This window comes from Poecilia mexicana, unplaced genomic scaffold (assembly GCF_051168715.1).
Source record: "Poecilia mexicana isolate PSO_F unplaced genomic scaffold, ASM5116871v1 scaffold_17, whole genome shotgun sequence".
NCBI classification, from domain to species: Eukaryota; Metazoa; Chordata; class Actinopteri; order Cyprinodontiformes; family Poeciliidae; genus Poecilia; species Poecilia mexicana.
Window position 1 is genome coordinate 7,155,145 of NW_028263386.1, and position 17,761 is coordinate 7,172,905.

A 17,761-nucleotide genomic window follows, 5' to 3' on the forward strand; every position below is an offset into this window, starting at 1 on the left:
CTGTCCTCTTCTGTGAGAGCGGTTTGACTGACGGGGCGGTTTGACCGACGGGGCGGTCATCAGGTTGTGGCTGCATGTTTGCAGTTAAGAACAGTCACTCCACCCACTTTCCTGCCACTTTTATCAATATGTCAGACAAAAAAAAAAAAAATTGGTATTGGCCAAATTCAGAATTGGCAGGTCAGGCTTTTTATCAATCAATCAATCAAATTTTATTTATGTAGCACATTTCAGCAGCAAGGCATTTCAAAGTGCTTTGCATCATAACAAACACAAAAACACAGAGTCATGCAACATAGAATCAACAATCAATACATTACATTAAGTTAAATGCCAGCATTGAATTCATGATTGATTGCGTTTCAAATACGACTCTAAACAGGAGGGTTTTTAGTCGGGATTTAAAGGAAGTCAGCGTTTCAGCTGTTTTACAGTTTTCTGGAAGTTTGTTCCAGATTTGTGGTGCATAGAAAGTTAATGCTTTTTTTTTTTTAAAGATCAGTAATCTACAATCAACCAGAAAATTGCAATCGGTGCACCGCCTTCATCAGATCCGTATTTATGACCCCCTATCCAAGTAGCCCAAAAAAATCCAGTCTATGTTGTTCGGAATGTCATGAAAAGGTCAGACAGAGGTCACATTCGGGTCACTTCAGGTGTAGCCTAACGCCTCCTCTCCACCCTGCAGGCGGCCCAGACCCCCGCGGCGCCGGCGGGCAGCCCCGTGGGCAGCTCCCTCAGCCTGATCCCGGAGGACGGGCTCCCTCCCATCCTCATCTCCACCGGAGTCAAAGGAGGTACGGGAGGCCACATCACAGGTGCTTGCCTTCATCCTCACCATTCTGCTGCCTCCTCATTGCTGCTGTGTTTGTGTCCGTTTAGTGTGCTCCTCATGGCCTTTGTGTCACCGCTCATGTTTTGCACCACTCATTGCCAACAGAGAGGGGAGAAGCTTTGTTCACGGGAACGCTGAGGCGATGCTTAAACGATGTCGTGGAAGCTGTTGTGGTGTTCTAACCAGAGACAGCAGGACTTTGAATCTCTGTCTCGCTCCGGCTGGTTTCTTCCTGTTGACCTGACTTTAGCGCTCTGAATCTCCCGCAGATTACGCCGTGGAGGAGAGACCGTCGGAGATCGTCCTCATGCAGCAGCTGGAGGAGGGAGGCCCAGACCCCCTGGTGTTCGTGCTCAATGCTAACCTGCTAGCCATGGTCAAGCTGGTCAACTGTGAGTCATGTTTACACCCCTCTGTTACACATTTATCAACCAATCAAGTTTATTTGTGCAACACATTTCAGCAGCAACAGTCCAAAGTGCTTTACATCATAAAAACACAAATTCTTGATTTAATATACATACTTGTTTTTATATAAAATAAAACTAATCCTTTTTGTGCAACGTTACAAATCAAACCAGTTCAAATAAAACTAAACTGAGCAGCACTGAAAAATCTGGAAGACATGACTGGATTTCACTTCTGCTGTACATTTTCTTTCTGTTCAGTCCAAACGTTTTGTAAACGTTTTCCTTGTTTCTTGGTATAGCAGCTTTTGTTTTTCCTACTGCAGTGTCTGTGAATCATTTAAAGTCTTAAATTCGTGCAACTAAAACATGTTAAACATTTACAAAAAGTAAGTAGGTCTTTATTTTGTTAATGTTGTCCTGACAGGACTATTTAATCTTGTATATTCTTTGCATGCTCTTTTTTTGCAGGTACTTTTCTGTCAGGCAAAACTTTGAGTCGCACTCAGACATCATTGCATCCTTTACGTTTCAAACTTGAGGCCTGGGGGCCAAACCTGGCCCGCCGTAGCTTTTTATGTGGGCCTTTAAGCTCCAAATTACATCAGTAATTCCCTCCAGTTTTTCACACTTCTGCAAAATTCACAGAAAATCAGCAAATCTCCACATTTTCTTCTGATTTTACTGCAAATTTTCTCTAAATTGGCTAAAAAACATTGAGTTTAAGTGGCTGCTGCCTCAGCCTTTCTTGATGTCAAGTTAGTCTGCAGTTGATACGAGTAATAAAAAGTCACATTTAACATCACACATTAGCACAAATACTGTAAAAATGTCTTAGAGACATTTCTAAATTGCCACAACAAAATCTGGAATTCTGATTGTAAGAAACAACAAAAACAGTCGCAGAATGCTGGAAGAACAGCTATTTATCGATATTTTAGCAAGTTAATTGGTTTTATCAACATATACTGGCACAACCAGCCATTTAAGAACATTCAGATTTTTGATATGGCTCAAAATTAGTTTGATTCCCCTGCTCTAGATGCTTGAGGCTACTGTTGCTATGTTAGCAGCTAGCTAGCTGGCTTTTTGGCGTCTATATCTGTGGATATTGGTCTTAAATTCCATTCATAAAGGTTTTAAAAAGTCTTGGTGGAACCTGCAGAAACTTCACTGATCCTGGTATTAAGTTCAGTGTCCTGACCAGGTTTTTTCTCTTCAACTGTCAGATGTTAACAGGAAGTGCTGGTATGTGACGACTAAAGGCATGCACGCCGTCGGCCAGGCCGAGGTCGTCATTCTGCTGCAGTGTCTGCCCGACGAGAAAACCATCCCCAAAGACGTCTTCACACACTTTGTGCAGCTCTACCAAGAAGCCCTAAGCGGTGAGAAATTCGCTGCGGCTCCTCCAGAGCTACAAAGAGTTGGGCTCGCCTTGTTTTAGGAATCGATTATTGTAACGATTAATCGAATGAAATAAATTGTCACATTCTGGAGAGTTTTCATTTACATAAGATTTTAGAAAGGCATTAAAAGATGCAAATAAACAGTTCAGTTAACTTTTTAGATAAGGAAATAATCATGTCATTGCCTAAAATGCAACGACACATCATTCCTGTAGAGAACGCCTGGCCTGTAATGATAACAAATTTAACTGGACGATAAATCGTTCCAGAAATTATTGTGATGCACAATAATATCATTGTTTTGAGACCATTTTCAAGTAATATAATGGAAATGGCACAAATGGAACACACTGTCGAAGATCGATAAACTTTAAATTGTAATGAACATTTGAAACTGGAAGAGATTTTAAATATCCAAAATAAATGAAACAACAAATAAAATTAATTATAAAGTTTCTACAAAAACAAAATTATCCCTGAAAAAAAGGGCAAGTTGAGACCAAAGCAACAGACTGAAGAGTTTTATCATCTGGTTTTTGTTAGAAAGACGGAATAGAGAAAAATGACAAATCATGCAAATGGAAATGATTGAGTTCATTTTTATTATCGTCTGATTAATTGATTTATTGGTTATTGATTTATAGCAAAGGATTCATCCGCAGCTTAAAAAATACTTTTAACAACATGTGAAAAGCTGAGCTCTTTGTTTGATGCAACATCAATATGGCGGATCCATTGATTATTTTTTCGGTTAACCGATCAATAATTGCATAGCAAAAGGTATTTAATATTTTTTATTTGTTTATTTATTTTTTACAGAATTTTAACCAGGTGAACATACTTGCATATTTACAGACACGTAGAAGTTTTTCTTCTTTTTTCATCTTAAATGCATAATATACTTTAATAGTTTCAGCTTAATTACTGCTCTGAATATGTTGCTGTTTCAGAAAGTATCATTTATTTGGGTCGGTAAAAATTGATTATTAAATTAATTGATTATTTCAACAATCGATTCATCACAATGAATCCGATTGCTTCCCAGAGGGTACGTTCCCGCCAGCTGCCTGCTCACCTCCAGCGTTGTCGTCCGGCGGTCGTCTCTTTGTGTCTTGTTTTTTTTTACATCCTTACGCTGCACAGCAAAAACTGCTAATATGATCCGACTGTGACGGCTCGCTTTCCTCAGGCGGCTTCCTGTTGAGTATTTGCATCAGAGCCGTGTCAGCTGCTGGAAGGCAGTCATATTGTGTGTGTTGATCCTCATTAAGCCGCTGCCAGTCAGGCGTTTGGAGGAAGTGCTGGCTTCAGAGAGCTTCAGCCGCTCGCTGTGCTGCCTGCTGACTGACGGCTCTTCCTCCCTCCGGCCACCAGGCAACGTGCTGAGCCACCTGAGTCACTCGTTCTTCACCCAGAGCTTCCTGGGCAGCAAGGAGCACGGCGGCTTCCTCTACATCAGCCCGTCCTTCCAGTCGCTGCAGGACCTGCTGCTGCCCAACCCGCCCTACCTCTTCGGCATCCTCATCCAGAAGTGGGAGACGCCGTGGGCCAAGGTCTTCCCGATCCGCCTCATGCTGCGGCTGGGAGCAGAGTACCGATGTGAGTTTGGGTCAATCAGTCAAGTTTATATGTAGAAAACATTTCAGCAACAAGGCAGTTCAAAGTGCTTTACATCATAAAAACACTACAATCAACAATTAAAACATCACTTTTTGCCAAGTGCAGTCATTGCACATCAAAATGTTGGTTCGTGTTTCAATTATTACGGTTCAAAAGCAACTCTGTTCTGCCAATGGAGCTGCTACTTTTTCATCAATATTAAGGATTTATTTACTTAACTCCAATATCTTCCTGAAAAGCTACCTGCAGGTTAATTTTCTTATTTCAAGTGCACTAAGATATTTGGACTATAAAAGATAAGATTTTGTGTTTTTGCAGTGAACTTGTTAAACGATTGCAGAAACCAGAGCCTCTCTTGACGCTTTGTGTCATTTTAAAGCAGCCAGCTGTTATGCTGCCTCCATTTTTCTGCAGTGTCTCATGAATCTGGAAAGCTGGTGTGCAGATTTGTCAGAGTAGCTCTTCTTCTCCTCAGAATCCTCTTTTCTCGCAGTCGGACCTGCCAGCTCAGAGCTCCGCCGCGCTCTCTTAAGCCATTAGCCTGCATCCTGCAACTTCGGCTGGAATACATTAACAAAGACACGTTTTCAACACAAACTGCTGGAATCACCAAGAAATTAATCCGCAGCACAAACGCTGCTGTTGTCAACATGCTCGCCTCTTTGAGGCCTGACCCACACAAGGCGGGTTGGCTCTAGGATTCTGCATACCGAGCCCAAAACGGCGTTCGTGTTTAGTGATCTTTTTCCAGCTGCTGGATGAGAGGAAGTTGAAAATAGTAGTTTAAGAAGCTTAATAAGAACCAGTATTCTTCTTTTGAAAGTTAGGAGCCTTCTTCCTGAGATTTCTAATTAGGTCAGCCTCACTCAAAAATAGTCAGAAATTTATGTGTCAAAAATTAAGGCCTTAAAAAGTCTTTCATTTATTTATTTTTTTTTTAAAGTAAGTTTGCCTTTAATATGTTAATCACAGGGCTTCATTTGTATCTTGTTAATCTTGTATATTCAATGTTTTGTGTTTTCCTCCCTTTTCTGCCAGACTTATGCTAACTTACTGCTAATATACCCTTGCTAGCTAGTAAGCTTTTATTACATCTGTTTTGTGTAAGAGCAAATTTATTGTCAATTGGCTGGATTTGAAGTTTGTAAATTTGTCCTGTGATATAAGTCTTAAAGTCCATTCATAATGGTCTTAAAAAGTCTGAAATTCATTTTTAAAAGTTTGTTCTTACTATATGAATCACAAGTCTTAATTTTTGTCTTATTAATCTTGTAAATTCAATATTTTTTATTTTTATTTATTTAATTTTTTTTCTCAAGAGACTTTTCGGTCAGACGGAAGTTTGAGTTGTCCGCAGACATCTTCGTTGCTTTCCACGTTGAGACAGTTGAGGCTACCGCTAGCTAGCTTTTTTATGTTTATTCTGTGTCAATGCAAATTTACTGAGAGTTGGCTGGACGAAGGTCATACATTTATGTTGTAATGCAGGTCTTAAAGTCTTAAGTTCATTTAGAAAGTAAGTTTGCCTTATATTTTTTGGTCACGTCTTTAGGTTCATTAATCTTGAATATTTAATGTATTTTATTCTTTTTTTGGTCACAAAAGTCAGTGTTGCGCGCTTCATTACATTCTGTCAGTCAAGGTGGTTCAGGCTACTGCTAACTCACTGCTAATATACCTTTGCTAGCTAGCTAGCTTTTTTGCATTTCTCTGTAAATGCAAATTTCTCGCCAATTGCCTGGATGAAGTTTCTACTATTGTGTCCTGATACAAGTCTTATATTCATAATGGTCTTAAATTTTAGTTGGTGACACCAGCAGAAACCCCATCATATGTCACAATAAGAAATAGTTTTCTTAACTAGCATGCTGCTTTTTGCTCTGGAAAGTGATACAATAATTACGTAACTGCTAAATCGGCTGTGATGGAGTGCATTGGAGTTTTAACTTTATTAATTTGCTCTTGCAGTTTATCCGTGTCCACTGTTCAGCGTTCGCTTCAGGAAACCTCTATTTGGAGAGACCGGGCACACCATCATGAATCTGCTAGCAGTAAGTGGCTTTCACACTTTTTTTCCTCTGGTTAATACCAGTATACCAGTGTATGTTAATAAAATTAAATAATGTGGTCGTCTTTTTTTACAGGATTTCCGTAACTACCAGTACACTCTGCCGGTGGTGAAAGGTCTGGTTGTGGACATGGAGGTGAGGAAGACGAGCATCAAGATCCCCAGCAATCGATACAATGAGGTGAGTCTCTAAACGTTTCCCTTCAGGAACATTTTCCAGTTGGATCAAACTGGAACATCCTGTTGGATGTGCAGCGTATCAGACGGCTGTTAAAACTCGGTGGTGGTAGAGTAACGGTCTGCTGCTGATTCACCTTTTCAGGACTCAGACTTTCCATAATTTATGGAAACATGAATCAACCAGGAGAACTTGGGCTTTGTAGCAAAACAATGTTCTGAAGCTCCGATCCACGTCTGTATGGCTAAAAACAAACAAAATCCGTTGGAGAAGCCTAGTCAAAGCTTGGACTTCAGTCCAATTGAGTTGATCATATATCATTTAAAAAAGTCATCTAGGGTGCCTGCATCCTTACAAAAAGTAAGAAATAAATGCATCTAAAATTAAGGCCTTAAACTTTCTTAAATTAGTTTATGAAGTGTAAGATGGTCTTTAATAATAATTCTTAAATTTTGTCATGGCAGGGCTTTTTAATCGTGTATGTGTCATTTATTTTTCTCACAGGACTTTTCTTTCAGGCAAACTGTCACATGCAGAAATCTTTGTTGCTTTCTGCAACTTGAGGCCATTGATGTATCCTAGCTATTTAGCTAGCTAGCTTTTTTGGAGTCTATCGTGGGTAAAGTGCAAATTTATTGCTAGTTGGCGGGACAATGTTTGTCTTTGCCACCGCCTGGACCCCACATGGTGCTAGGCGCAATTTGTTCAAAAAAGCTTAATATTTCTGCCATGATACAGGTCTTAAATTTAATTCATAATGGTCTTTTTTAAAAGTCTTAAAAAGCCTTAATTTTGAGTTGAAGAATGCAGCTTCTTTTTCACATAAGGCCTGGTTAACTTGCTTCTAATAAGTCAAGTTATCTTTTGAAAACTCCAGTTTTCTTTATCTGATAACTTGTTCAGTCTGAAACTTTCTGTACTTTTGGGGACTATTTCTAAATTTAAACTTGGCAACGTCACACTGACCTTTTGTTTTTACTCTAATAAATTTGGCAAACCTCCACGCTACAACAGATATCGCCGATCAAAAATATTTAACATCCTCTTGATAAATCCATAGATTGATGCTAAAAATGACGATACCGTTGTTGTTGTTTTTTTTGTTTGTTTTTCTACTCAGCTGGTCGGTTACATCGTTTAAATTTATAATTCAGGCCGAAGCAGAAAAACAAAACAAGCCGTGTATCTTGACACAGTTTTTCTAGCTGACTAGACTCTGTCATTCATTTTTAATAAGATGTTGCAGCATGAAGCAGGGCTCAGGCACAGAAGGTCCCCGGTCACGATCGGACACGTTGCTATGGTTACTGAATGAGCCGGCGGTTTCCTGCTCCACGGATAAGGAGCGTCTCAAGGACGGTGTGTGCTTTGAGAGTTATGTGTTTTCATACCACACACACTCGCTGTGACTCCCAAGAACGGCTCAAATGTTTAAAGATGGGGGGGGGAAATGTTACAATTTCCAAACTTTATTCAATGTAACGTCTCCTTTAAAGGGAAAATTTAGTAATGACTAAAATCAGGGGTCCCCAAACTACGGCCCGCGGGCCGGATCCGGCCCGCCACGTCATTTGGTCCGGCCCCCTGAACAATGCCGGATCCGGCCCGCCTCCTCATACCAGAGAGCATTCAGTGTTTTTTTTCATATATTGTATTTTCTGGTTTATATGTGGATTTTTCTTCAACCACCAGGGGGCTAGAGCAGATGTAAAAGTAACTTTCCCTCAATGGAATATATACTAGTCAGTCCCAGTCACCGTTTCACTCACGGTTTTTTCCATTTGCATTCTGGGTAAAAATCTATCTAAAAGCGCGAATGTGTCGTCGTCTCCCCCCCCCGCGCTCGACAGTTTCAAAGACAGAACAGCCCCCACCCCCCCTCCCCCCGTCGACAAGAATTTTCTAAGGTTTCTTTCTCCAAAAACTAAGACCGGCCCCCGACCAGAGAAAGGAACAGCTATGTGGCCCTCGCAGGAAAAAGTTTGGGGACCCCTGACTAAAATCATTGCAAGTCATAAACAAAACTAGATAAATACCATATAAATAGTATACATATGAGGTTGAGTTGAACCTCATATATATATATATATATATATATATATATATATATATATATATATATATATATATATATATATATATATATATATATATATATATATATATATATATATATATATATAAATTAGTGCCCAAACTTTTTGTCCCTAGGACCTAAACTAGCAAATGTAAGCAAATCGCAGGCCACAAAATTCATTAAATTAAAAATGCAAAAATGTATTGTTTTTTTTTTTGTTTTTTAATATGCTCAATAATAAACCAAATGTAAATAAAATCTATTAATCCTTAAAGATTCAACACATAAAAAAGACAAGATACTTTAGTCTGTCCCCTTGTTAGAATAAAAACATAAAGTACTTTTTATTTTGTTGGTCAAATTTTTACTGTTCTTGATTTGTCGTCTGGGGGCCGATGAAAAATAATTTCAAGGGCCGCAAGAGGCCCCCGGGCCATGCTTTGGACACCCCTGTTTTATAGTCTGCATACTTCAGCTAGCGATTAATCACGAGTAATCCGATTAATCATTTCAGTCCTACCTGTGATTTCACACCGAAGACTAAACTCAATATTTTCAGCCAGCAGATTTTTGTCGGGCTGAAAACGTGACTTTTGTTTTCTCCACACACAGTTCTGTGTTTGGGTGATGCATGGAAGAAAACATCAGTGTGTTTTGTCCACACACAGTTCTGTGTTTGGGTGATGCATGCAAACCTGCGCGGTTTCCCCTGCAGCTGAGCATCGGGCTTCTAAGCTGCCCACGTGTGATAAAGTGTCGCCTGCAGGGCGCGAATGAGCGTCAGCGTTGGAGTTTGGCTGCCGCCGCGCTGACAGATGGGAAGTCAGCAGAGCGAAGAGCGAACCGCCGCTCTGCAGCGTTTAACGCAGTGAGCGGTTAAAGCCCTGCAGATTTTCAGTTTTATTTCTGATTGGCAAACAGACGCAGGATTAATACGAAGAACTGAAATCGAGCTCTGCCTCCGAGTTCTTCTGCAGTCTGCCATCGACGTTCAACCCGAGATCTGCACCAGAAGCGATTAGGCTCAACCAGAAAGTCACTTTGACGCCGTTGGTCACGCTGTGCGTTGTGTGTCCCTGCAGCTGATGAAGGCCATGAATAAGTCCAACGAGCACGTTCTAGCCATGGGGGCGTGTTTCAACGAGCGGGCCGACTCCCATCTGGTCTGCGTCCAGAACGACGACGGGAACTACCAGACGCAGGCCATCAGCATCCATCACCAGCCGCGCAAAGGTGCACAAAGTCTAAGCGAGAAGTTTGTCGAGATTCTACTGTAAACATCTTAGTGCTAAACTAACTTATAAATATAGGAGGTGGTTTTAAGAAAAAAACTGCTTTCTGTGGCAGATTATTCCACTTATAACAGGGAAAATGTCTTGTTTTAGTAAAATAATTAGCCCTGTTGCAATAATCAATCAGTCAATCAATCATGTGGTTGATTGCATGATTTGTCGTTTTTCTTTCTTCTTTCTCTGTTTCTACCAAAACTGGATGGTAAAAGTCTTTAATCTGGTGTTTTGGTCTCAACCAGCTGTTTTTGTTTACAGAGACTTTGGTAACACTTTATTTGAAAGGGGTGAATAAGACTGTCATGACACTGTCATAAACATGACATAACACCTGTCATAAACATGTCATAACACCTGTCATAAACATGACATAACACCTGTCATAAACATGTCATAACACCTGTCATAAACATGACAACACCTGTCATAAACATGTCATAACACCTGTCATAAACATGACATGACACTGTCATAAACATGTCATGACACTGTCATGAACATGACATAACACCTGTCATAAACATGACATGACACTGTCATGAACATGACATAACACCTGTCATAAACATGACATGACACTGTCATAAACATGTCATGACACTGTCATGAACATGACATGACACCTGTCATAAACATGACATGACACTGTCATAAACATGACATGACACTGTCATGAACATGACATAACACCTGTCATAAACATGACATGACACTGTCATGAACATGACATAACACCTGTCATAAACATGACATGACACTGTCATAAACATGACATGACACTGTCATGAACATGACATGACACCTGTCATAAACATGACATGACACTGTCATAAACATGTCATGACACTGTCGTGAACATGACATAACACCTGTCATAAACATGACATGACACTGTCATAAACATGACATAACACCTGTCATAAACATGACATAACACCTGTCATAAACATGACATGACACTGTCATAAACATGTCATGACACTGTCATGAACATGACATAACACCTGTCATAAACATGTCATGACACTGTCATGAACATGACATAACACCTGTCATAAACATGTCATAACACATGTCATGAACATGTCATAACACCTGTCATGAGCATGAATAAGCCTTCATGAATATTTATGACTGTTGTCATAAAGTGTCATTCGGTAAATTATGACACTTTTAATACAAAGTTGACATTATTCAAAATGTCTTTGTTATGACAACTTGACATTAACTAAGAAATCATAACTGTTTAAACTTTACCTTTAATAACATAAAGTTACCTAATTTTGTGCAATCAGTAATACTTTTATAACAAATTTATATCAGTAATGATTTCTTGGTTAATGTCAAATTGTCATAACAAAGACATTTTGAATAATGTCAACTTTGTATTAAAAGTGTCATAATTTACCGAATGACGTTTTATGACAATACTCATAAATATTCATGAAGGCTTATTCATGTTCATGACAGGTGTTATGACATGTTTATGACAGTGTCATGACAGTCTTATTCACCCCCCTTCAAATAAAGTGTTACCGAGACTTCTTACTACTTTTTTTTTATTGTTTCTGTTGTTTAAAATGTTTTCCAGTTCCAGTGTTAAATTTTTATTTGAATTTAAAGTGTATTGCTCTTTTGAAGAATGTGTTTTTGCATTATTATTTTTATACATTATAGTCCTTGAAGTTCGTCTCAAAACAACAATATTATCATTTATCGCAATAACTTCCAATTTATCGTCCATAAAATCTGTTGCCTAGAAATAAGTATTTGTTTCTGCCAGTGAAACAAATACTTTTTCATCAATGTTGAGGAATTATTGACTTAGAAAAGCTCTTACATTTTGCTGTCTTATTTTTAGTGTAAATATATTTTCATTCAAAACTAGACCAAAGATATTTTGTTTTTGCAGCGTTTGTCCCTCATCTCTTCCCGTTTATGTTCTCCTTTCTGCTCCCAGTTTAACGTCTCAGTAGTTTTCTAGTGAATCTGAACTGACCTGGTTTGTTTGTTTCTTCTCTTTTTTTTCTCTGTTTCTTCAGTTACTGGATCCTGCTTCTTTGTTTTCAGTGGTGCGTTGAAAGCCTCGTCCGGCTTCTTGGCTAAGACCAGCATAGTAGAAGGTGAGAAGAAATGTGAATAAAGATACCAAATGGCTTAAAGGAAAATCTAAAACATTCCTCTTATACTCAGATTTATTGAGATTAAACTTTGTTTTTCTTGGCAGCTTGTCTTACTCAGCGAAGCTGTGAATCTCTTACAATCTCAGATTTTTCTTCAGCTTGGAAGGGAATTGGAATCGTTTTCTTGCCTAACATGTTTATAACCTACAGAGTTTTAGGGTTTGTGTTCGACCAGATTATCAAACGGTAACTAATATAAGTTGACAGTTTTATTTAACTTTAATGGGAAGTAAACAGAAAGTATTAAAGCTCATGCAAGTCTCAAAGGTAAGTTCTCGTCTTTAAATGCGTTAAAACTTAGAGAAAGTTTGACAAACGTTCAAAGAGTAGTGGACCGAGTACGGAGCCCTGAGGGCCTCCAGGTTCGACGTAATAAACTGGATTTACACCACAGGAGCGAGACGAAAAGATGAGATCTCATAAAAGTAACTAAAAAAAAACTGAAGCAAGTATTGTAATCTTTTGGTCAGGTGTTTCTTTCTTACACAATTTCTACAAACCTGAAGCTTAAAAGTGGTGAAACTTTGGGTGATAATCCATGAAATCTTGCTATTTCTGGTTTATTTCATATTATAAACGAATCCGGCACCAAGTACAGTTAATATTACCTTTTTAATTCCTATTTTATAGACTCTCTGAGGACAAATAAACCACACAGTCTGTAAAATCTTGAGGTGTTAAAACCGTTTCTTTCAGCATCATAAAGTGTTTCTCATTCATTTTATTTCTGCTTCAGACGGTGTGATGATCCAGATCACAGCGGAGACCATGGACTCTCTACGGCAAGCCCTGAGGGACATGAAGGACTTCACCATAACCTGCGGGAAGGCGGAGCAGGAGGAGAACCCGGAGCTGGTCCACATCCTGTGGACCGAAGACGACCAGAACTTCAACAAAGGGTGAGAGGAAATTAACTTTCAGGTAATTTAATGACAGATTCACAGTTTCTGCTGTAGAAACTCAGATAATAAAAGTGATCGTTTTACAGACGTCTAATTGAAGCAGAAAACAGATTTAAATACTTGAGTTGGATTGTAAATAGTAGATTTACTTCAGTAACTTTTTTTTTTTTTTAAATGTACTTGCAGGAGTATTTTTACTACGCTGTACTTTTTTTACTTGAGTAATTTATAAAGTATTTATGCTCTTACTTGAGTAAAATGTCTGGATTTTCTGCCCACTGAATGAAAATCAAACACGTTTTAACCAAAAATTCACCAGATTCAGACTCACACCTGCAGTTTCTGTTTCTTCAGTTTTTTTTATTGAAAGAAGAAACTGATTTGGAAACATTTTATTTTGCCTGGTTTTGTTATTTTTTGTTACTGATATGAATTATTGTCAATTTGGTCTTTTAAAACACCAAACATTTCCACTTAACTTTATATTTTCGTCCGTCTCATTACGAACTTTTTAACAATTAAATGATTGATAATTTGATCAGTTACTCATTTTGGCCCCCCCACCTTCTTCAAATCAGACAAAATTGGTGTCAAACGTTTGTGCTACGTTTGTGCTGGTTTGTGCAGCAAAAATTTTCGTTTGTGCCGCTATCATTTTAAAGATATAAAGAAATGTTTCCAGAGGTCATCCAAGGTCAACCAGCCCCCCACCTTCTTCAAATCAGACAAAATGGGTATCAATCAACTCGGCTACGTTTGTGTTGATTTGTGCAGCAAAAATTTTCGTTTGTGCTGCTTTGGCTTTGAAGATATTAATGAAAGTGTAAAGGTCAAAAGGTCAACCAGCCCCCCAACTTTTATGAAATCCAACTTTCTTTATATCTTTAAAATGACAGCGGCACAAACGAAAATTTTTGCAGCACAAACATAGCACTAATGTTTGACACTGATTTTGTTTGATTTGAAGAAGGTGGGGGGGGCCAACTCCACTCAGGTCATTTTTTGACTTTTTACCAAATACTTTTTTACTCTTGAGTAATTTCTTGGACTTGTGACTTTTTACTTTTACTTGAGTAAATGTTTTGGGTTCTCTGCTCCTGTGAAAGATACACATTTATTTTCTAATAAATGTGTTTTTGAGCAGAATATTTAAAGCTTCAGCGCTCTGCGGGAAAAGGCCCGACCCGTTCGGAGCTCATAAAGCTCAGCAGGAGCAGCTGCCTGTCCCACAGCACTCTGGAGATGAATTGTGTTAAATTGCGTCTCCCCAGGAATCCGACGTCGTTGTAAACAAACGTTTCTTTCTCCTCTCAGCGTCATCAGCCCGATCGACGGGAAATCCATGGAGTCCATCACCAGCGTGAAGATCTTCCACGGCTCCGAGTTCAAAGCCAACGGCAAAGTCATCCGCTGGACCGAGGTAACACACACACACACACACACACACTCTGTCCAGTTCACTGCAGGACATTCAGGCCAGCAGGCAGATCTCCCAGGAACAAACGTTTTTTCCTTCGTCTAAACTCTGAAAATTCACATTTTACAAATGAAGGAAATTTAAAAGAAAAATAAAGTTTTAAAACTTTTTCTACAATAAAATTCAAGTCATCAAACTTTTCCAGCTTCACACCTTTGCAGATAAAAACAATACAAATGAACTAATAAAATACACTTTCAGTTCACTGTTATATATAATTTTTTACTGTTAATAGTGTTTTATGATGCTATTCTGTGTGAGCTAAAATTTAACAAAATTTCATGTTTTGAAGTGTTTTTTCTCTCGCATCCTAAACACCCGACTGGTCCGATAACAAAACACTAATTTAACACAAAAAAACGTAACAAAAATATAAACCAACCTTTATTTAAGTCAATAAGTCACTGAGCCATTAGGAATATTAGATATTTATTACATTGAAACGTGTTAAGATAAATAAGTTTCCTGCCCAAATTCAATGCTAAAGAAAGAATCTAAAAAATGTTCTGAAGTTTTCTGGTTTTTAGCAAATAGAAATAATTTTACCGACCTAAAACTAGAGAAAATTAGTTTGATTTAACTTCAGACAGCGAGACATTTTTTTAAGTGTATGAAAATGTCTGGTTTCAACTGTAAATGTTTTCCAAATTTAAATTTTAAACTTTTTCTTTCTTTAGTTTAGGGCTGTTGTAAACGAATATTTTAGTAATCGAGTAATCTATCGATTATTCTTACGATTAATCGAGTAATCGGATAAAAAAAAATTATAAAATGAAATATTGGTAAATCTGGCATAATACCGGTGTTACTATCAGATATCAATATCAGTCCAATTTTTCATATTTGAGCATCCCTAACAGTTGCTTTTTTGTAGTTTAGAAAACTAACCTGTAACAATAATAGCTCACTTTCTAAGTTAACCAGAAGAAAAGTTATAGAAAAATATGAAATTATATTGAATTTAATAACAAAGAGGCAGGCTCACAAATATGCTTATAAAAAATGTCTACAATCCAGCTTTTAGTTTATGTATTCATCTTCAGTGAGTTTAATAGATTAATTAAACTCACCTTGCCTCCTAACCTGTCACGCTTTGGGTTTGAAAATACGGGAAATGCCGCCTGGAGTGGGAGGAGAGGGCGAATGAACGAACATGGGGTGGAGGGGAGGAAATAGACCAGCGGACTGACGAACCGTTAGACCGGGGGACGAACACGGGGGGAAGCAATACGGGATATTTACGACACCTTCACTGGTCACACTCAGAAACTCATCTACCAGCCATGTACGATGCGCTCCGCCACCCGTTTCTTCAGACCGGGATATGAAATTTATTGTGCGGTTCGTCGGTAAAGCTACATTTACACGGTAAGTATCAGCTACTCAGCCGCCCGCCCTGTTCAGGCTATCCGCTCACCTCAGCGCTCTTCCCGCCGTTCGCTTTCAACCAGCAGCCCCGGAGGAGAAATGCTGCCGTACTCCAGGCATTCCCCAGTCATTTTAAGGATGCTTATTGGTTCCCCAAAAACGATAAAAAGTCGGGCATTATCATCAATCAATAAAATCCCCACGGGCCAATCTTGAAGATTGGACTTTATGCCGCTGAGACTTAGCTTTTGTCAACAACTCAGAGGCGGAAGTGAGAGCTCCGCGCAACGCAAATGAAGTCCCGGCCGGAACACGGTGCGCTAACTAATAAAACATAAATTAACGAAGCTTCGAGGCAGGTAAATTTTCCTCGAGGAATTTTAGTAATCGAGGTACTCGAATCATTCGAGGAATCGTTTCAGCCCTACTTTAGTTACGGTGGAGACGTATTGATATGTTTACGTCCTTATACTATTGTTCACTACTAATGTCTAGCTGCAAACTTGGCTTTTAATCAAATGTCAGATTCTTCATTATAAAATGCTATAAAATATCAAACTTTCCAAACACATCAGTGAAATTCAAGGATTTAAAAAACCCTGAAAACAGAGAAAATGTGAATTTTGGAGCTAATCTCTGCGGTGCGTTCAAGGTGTGTGCGTTTTCCCAGGTGTTCTTCCTGCAGAGCGAGGACCAGCCCAGCGGGCTCAGCGACCCGGCCGACCACAGCCGGCTGGCGGAGAACGTGGCGCGGGCGTTCTGCATGGCGCTGTGTCCGCACCTCAAGCTTCTGAAGGAGGACGGCATGGCCAAGCTCGGCCTGCGGGTCACGCTCGACTCCGACCAGGTGGACGAAGCCGTCATCCTCAGGGAGCCGTTCGGACCCGGATACCAGATACCAGGCTGGGATCCGGGTCCGAACGCTGTGCTCTTAAATGTTGCTATTTTTAAAATCCAAACTTTTTCTCACAAATAAAAAAAAAATGTTTAAAGCAGCACAAAATAAATAAAATAAAATACTTTAACATTTTTAAAATCTAAAATCACCGAAAATGTTTTTTTCAGCAATAAATTATCAGCTTCTTTTAATTAAACAGATAAACAAACGGAAGAACAAGATTCTAGATTCAAAACCTCTGATGTTTTATTGCAAGTTTTCCTGAAAAACATCCAGTTTTCTGATTATTCAAGGAAAAACATTTCATCTGTTCTCACCAATAAAAAAAACAGAATTTAGGTCATTTGAAAACATTCGGTGCTTTTAGTCGAGTTTTGATATGGAAATTAAAATCAGATTTCGCTGCACTGAACAGGTGAGTAGATGTGGTCCTGGTTACCATGACAACAGATGGAAACCAAAATAAACTTGGAAAAGATGATCACTTTGTTTTGAATCTGCCGTTTTTGTGCATAGATTTGGATTTAAAAATCGTAGTTTTGTCCTAATTTATTTATTTAATTTATTCTTGAATTGAGGTCAGGTGGCCGCAAAAAATTATTCCAGAGGCCGCAGATGGCCCCTGGACCTCACTTTGAGCACCCATGCTTTAAGTAATCTCTTATGAACCAAAGCAATACATTCACTCCCTCAAGGATTTTTCAATTGTTTTTTAATTTTAAATTTTATTTTTTTGCGAATCACTGATTTTGTGAAACTACTTTAAAAATATTTGATTTTTTTTTTTTTAGATTTTTCTCTCATTAAACTTTTTCCAAAACCTACAAATATATGAGAGAAAAAATAAGACATTCAGATCGGGAACCCAAACATTTTTATTCTTTAACAACTTAAACAGCTCGGTTTTCCATTGTGGATTAGAACATCATGTGAGGCTGAAGCGAAAGAAACACTGCCACCTACAGGCGGGAGTTGGGATCAGATGTTTTTCACCAGCGTGGAAAAGAAACTCAAAGCTGTAAAAACTGGTTTATATACTGAACATAAACATAA

General features: G+C 38.7%; 1 protein-coding gene across 1 annotated transcript in view; it reads left to right on the plus strand.

The window, feature by feature from the left end:
• Nucleotides 1–17,761, plus strand: part of zfyve9a (zinc finger, FYVE domain containing 9a) — a 43,411-nt gene that overhangs the window by 21,496 nt on the left and 4,154 nt on the right. Inside the window, exons 8-18 of the mRNA XM_088014586.1 lie at nucleotides 689–818; nucleotides 1,105–1,227; nucleotides 2,472–2,627; nucleotides 4,023–4,247; nucleotides 6,237–6,319; nucleotides 6,413–6,517; nucleotides 9,674–9,824; nucleotides 11,923–12,003; nucleotides 12,800–12,962; nucleotides 14,280–14,385; nucleotides 16,481–16,657. Of these exons, the coding sequence (XP_087870712.1) occupies nucleotides 689–818; nucleotides 1,105–1,227; nucleotides 2,472–2,627; nucleotides 4,023–4,247; nucleotides 6,237–6,319; nucleotides 6,413–6,517; nucleotides 9,674–9,824; nucleotides 11,923–12,003; nucleotides 12,800–12,962; nucleotides 14,280–14,385; nucleotides 16,481–16,657 (1,500 nt within the window). The remainder of the gene's footprint in view (nucleotides 1–688; nucleotides 819–1,104; nucleotides 1,228–2,471; nucleotides 2,628–4,022; nucleotides 4,248–6,236; nucleotides 6,320–6,412; nucleotides 6,518–9,673; nucleotides 9,825–11,922; nucleotides 12,004–12,799; nucleotides 12,963–14,279; nucleotides 14,386–16,480; nucleotides 16,658–17,761) is intronic.